The 5,000-nt window shown below is 37.2% G+C and overlaps 1 protein-coding gene across 6 annotated transcripts in view; it reads right to left on the bottom strand.

Annotated features, from left to right (window-relative positions):
• Positions 1 to 4,629, bottom strand: part of cant1b (calcium activated nucleotidase 1b) — a 12,618-nt gene extending 7,989 nt beyond the window's left edge. The window contains exon 1 of one of the 6 annotated variants that reach the window (XM_079597899.1): positions 4,498 to 4,629. Coding sequence is in view for 4 of the 6 variants with exons in the window: in XM_079597895.1 (XP_079454021.1) it covers positions 1,452 to 1,470 (19 nt within the window). In the remaining 2 variants the exon portion in view is untranslated. Of the gene's footprint in view, positions 1 to 1,451; positions 1,673 to 4,497 lie in introns of those variants that run through there. The other 5 variants (XM_079597900.1, XM_079597897.1, XM_079597898.1 and 2 more) reach the window with 5 other exon arrangements.
• Positions 4,630 to 5,000: the final 371 nt, after the last annotated feature.

The following is a 5,000-nucleotide window of genomic DNA, read 5'->3' as shown; positions in this document are numbered from 1 at the left end:
GAAAAAATGCTTAAAATAGGCAGAAATATATTATATATGTTAATATTAATTCATATTAGTTGTACAAACTATATATGTGATATAACAATTAAGAAATAACTAAATAATTCAGTTAAATGCTCTGTGTCATATGGTATAACAACATGTCATACGGTAAAATCGTTTGTCTGTATGACATTTTTTGTTTGCCCTTATGACAGTTTCATGCTTTGTCATTTATAACAGGCAGTTGCTTGGCCACCTCCTTCCACCTTTACCATTAACCTTGACTTTTAAACTTTATATTTCACCTGTAAATCAATATTTTTTCACATTTTAAATGTATTAAACCCTTTTTTGACGTTTGACCATATGACACCCAAATCTGTGACACATGGTAACACTTGGAAAAGATGAAATTACCTCAAATGTAGGAGCAAAATCTTAAACTTACCTTCAACTTGGCTGGTCTTCAGGGGGTCCTCTGAGTGATGTCATCCAATGTCACATGACTTAAGTCATTAATATTCAGTTCCAAAATGGCTTCTAAACTTTGTTTTACCGTATGACATAGAGAAAATGTGTCTTTGCGGAACAATTTGTTTTAGATACTAATGACATTTCTTAAAGGTCTATCTTACTGATACTTTAATATGCTTCTCTTAAGACTTGAAAAAATATGCCAAATGAAAAATTGTATCATTTTGAAACATTTTTAATAATTTTAAATGCAATTGTCTTAAATAACTTTAAGTGAATTCCGTTTGACCGTATGACATTTGACCACATTAGTAGTCTAAAAGTTACCTATTTTTGAAATTTTCACACAATTATGAACAGTGAGGAGGACAAATGATGTGAGATTAAAACATATATATAATTTTAAACCTATTTTATATAAATATATAATATTTATTGCTCCTGGAAGTGCAAATCAGTGCGGCACGTCACTGACCCAACCACAGCACTCCTCGAGTGAGCACGGGCTTCACCTGTGAGGTGACCTGTGAACCCGCCAGTGCCACAACCTGAGCACATCAACATTATCTCAAACATTTAGGCCAATCATTATCTGTAAAAAAACTAAGTAATTTCACCAGCTGTATGTGAAATATAAAATTACTCAATCATTTCCCCACCAAAAAAAAGTTTCTTAGTAAATAAATCACACTTTTGGATCAAACTGTGTAAAATGTAAAAGTCCTAAGTCATACCCAAAAAAAAAAAAAGTTTCTTAGTAAATAAATCACACTTTCGGACCAAATTGTATGTAAAATATAAAATTACTCAATCATCACCCTCCACCAAAAAAATTCTTAGTAAATAAATCACATTAGAAGCAGTTTTAATGTCCAAATCCCACAACAGATATTCAACTAAACTCAGTCGTCTTCTCCAAACACACACACACACACACTGATAGAGTAACTGTAAACCGTAAAGCACCAGTGAAGAGGATGAAGGTTCTCTACCTCTCTTTCTGCCTCTCATGTCTGTGTGTGTCCGTCTCTGGTGTGTGTATCACCAGTCTCCCAGCGCTCATCTGAGACCTCTGAGCCGCGCAACAGTGACGAGGCAAACCCTGAACCCTTACCTACTGACGTACACATTAACTTCACAGATGCGAAGCAGAGGTGAGGGACGCCGCAAACTCCTCCGTCTGCAGACCACACACACTAACACACACTCCACTAAACCTGCAATGCCTTCAGAAATGTGAAACCTCTGTTCTCTGAACGCCCCGCGGATTAGAGACTCTGTACACACTGTTTTTGCGATGTCACTAATGGTGTGTAGATCATCTGAGGTCAAGATGAACAGTCAAATGAAAAAAACTGATTTGTTTAGTAAATGATTGAAAACCAGATTGAACAAAGTTCTGTGTGTATCGGATCACTCGCAGAACCAATCAAATCAGTCCAACTATAAAACTAATGACATTCTAGTGTATAAAACTCAGGTAACACTTTATGTTGTATTACATACACTATACTATACTATAATACGTGTGTGTGTGTGTGTGTGTGTGTGTGTGACTATAATACATATGTGTGTGTGTGTGAGTCTGAGGAGTGTGTGTGTGTGTGTGTGTAAGTGTGTGTGTGTGTGAGTGTGTGAGAGAGTGTGTGTGTGTGTGTGTGTAAAATGGTTTAATAATGTACATTACTTGTGATGCATTACTTTACTCGTTAGATTAAAAAGTAATCTGATAACAATGCAAGTTACTTGTTACATGAAAAAAAAAATCTGATTTTCCAGACTATAAGTCGCACTTTTTTTTCATAGTTTGGCTGGTCATGTGACTTATAGTCAGGTGCGACTTATATCAAAATTAATTCATACTGACTGAGATGAACAAAGAGAAAACATTACCGTCTGCAGCCGCGAGAGGGCGCTCTAGTTAGCGGAGTTGTTCAGAAGCGACACCGAGGAAGAACTCAGTGGATTCAGTGTTGAGGAGTGAGATCGGGAGCTTGGTGAACTTGCTGACCGGTAACTTGCTGGACTCGCTGGCTAATGTTAGTTTAGCCTATTCAGCCTCCAGGTATATGTTCTTTATGCTGTTGTGCAGCTGAATAACTGTTAATGTGTTACGCTAACACACCGGACACCTTCAGCTGTTGTTCTGTGTGCTGTTGTGCAGCTGAATAACTTCCCTTTAAATGTCTGTTCTTGGTCTTGGATTTTGTGAAATACATTTCTAAATGAATGCGACTTATAGTCCAGTGCGACTTATATATGTTTATTCCCTCTTCATGACGCATTTTTTGACTGATGCGACTTAAGGCCATTGCACACTGAGGCCGAAATTTTCGTATGCGTTTTTCCGTATTCGTATTTATTTTTTAACGTGCCAAAATTTCGGATGCGAATATTCCGGAGCGACTTATAGTCCGGAAAATACGTCGCGTAATGCACGTTACTTGTGATGTGTTAAGGCCATTGCACACTGAAATTCGCATCCGAAATTTTCGCACGTTAAAAAATAAATACGACCTCACGTTCAATCACGCTTGCACACTGCCTCCGAAATTTTCATCCATCATAAAAAAAATCGAAACGGGTTCGATTTTCTGCGTTTTTCGAATCCGTAACAAGCAGTTTGAATGGTGTTTGACAATTCAGAGCCACCGAATCACGAATACGGAAAAACGCATACGAAAATTTCGGACTCAGTGTGCAATGGCCTTAACTTTACGCGTTACATCAAAAGTAATCTGATTACATTATGCATGTTACCCACAACACGGCTGTTTTCAGATGAGATCGAGAACTGATCGCTAGTTTTTGAAAACATCACTAGATCAATGCAGAGTTCAGCCTGAGGTTTTCTCAGAGGGTAATACGGGTGCATCGGTACTCCGGTACACTGGAGGGAGCGCGAGCGCTTCTAGTCTGAGCTGGTTGTACCTTCACCGGTTGTAAAGATCTCTGATGGAATCATGTCCTCGTGTTCTGATATCAAAGACATGCAAAGTTCAACTTGAATGATGTTCTCTGTCTGCTGCTCAAACGGGAACACACTCAACTGCATTAGCAATAATTGAAGCTGTATTATATTTTTGTATATTTTATAGTTTTTACATGATTTTATATCATTTATTATGTGTTAAGTACACACAGTATTACTGTGTTATTACTATATTATGTTTAATACAGTATCTCTTCAGTTAAAAACAAAAACGCATACTGTTCACAGTTAAAATATCTTTAAAAGATGGGTAAAAAAAATAATAATATAAGCAATAGAGAAACGGGGGGAAATCCTGCCTGTGATTGTCAATTCATGAATGAAAGGATTAATAATTATTTGTCTATACTACTGCACTGTTAAACACTATATATTGTAGTAATGTTAGATCATGTTCTTAGTGAAAGTTATTATAACGCGTTACACCAACAGAATTAAGCTTTTGTAACGTCTGAAACTCACAATATGTGTTAATACAAATGAAAGTTGTAATAATTTGCCTATCTTTGATGGCACGTCAGCGTGATCATATAATTAATCACTCAGAACATCTTTATTTCTGCTGCAGAAGCAGAGAGTTAAACTTTAAAAGCCCGGACGTGTCGTGATCTGCGCATGCGCGGAGCTCCTCCAGCTTTATTTACATAATTCCCTCACAAACATAAACACAAACACACGGTACATTAAATCTAATCACAGATATCCATTCTGGAAGATTTGAGCTTTTCGTAATGTTTGTCCGAGCGGAAATGTACTAATGATGTATTAAAACGGAGTTTGTTCGTTTTTCAAACCTCATCAAGATTAACTTTTACACTGTTATAAACGAACCTTCGAGCGTTTAAATGTTTTCTCTTTTTTTCTTCAGTGAATCTAGCGATGATATAACGACTTTTCTTGGAAAATGTAATTTTAACTACAAGCATTTTAGACTGAAGAAACTCTTCTTTTTTTTGCTGAGTAACAGAATTTAACCCTTTGTGAGACAAAAGACAAAACGCTCTGCATTTCCTGAATATTTATTTCCGATTAAATAAGTTACTTACTGTATTCCTCTGATGTTTTTCCTCAGTTTGGTCTTGTGTGATAAAGGGTTATTTCATCCCCGCTCCATCTTGTGTTTCCTCGGCCGTTCAGACCGAAACGAACCGCCGGTTGCCAACACACCGGTACCGTGAGGCCCCGCCCACCACACGCGCCGCTCATGAATATATAATTACGTAACGCCACGCTCGCCCAGTACGCTTAGCTGATTGGTTTAAAGCAGACGTCGGCAAAAGAGTGCAAAGTTAGCTGGCCAATGAAAGAATCACTGAAGACTTTGCATATTAATTAGGTTACGCAACCTGAAAGTCCGGAAAATTGGCAAGAAACTTGCTTTATTATTGTTGTGGTTGATATTATGTGATGTTTGCTCTCTCCTTTGTATGTCCCCGTTTTCTGCAATGAAAAGAAAAGGGAAAAAAAGAAACGTCGCCGAATTCTGATTAATATTCATGAGCAAAACATTTTCTTTCGCCCTTTATTCAAAATTACGAGTTTTGTTTTA

The sequence above is a fragment of the Phoxinus phoxinus genome (genome assembly GCF_949152265.1).
Source record: "Phoxinus phoxinus genome assembly, chromosome: 22".
NCBI lineage: Eukaryota > Metazoa > Chordata > Actinopteri > Cypriniformes > Leuciscidae > Phoxinus > Phoxinus phoxinus.
Note: the sequence above shows the minus strand (reverse complement) of the source record. Positions and strands in the feature narration are given on the sequence as shown.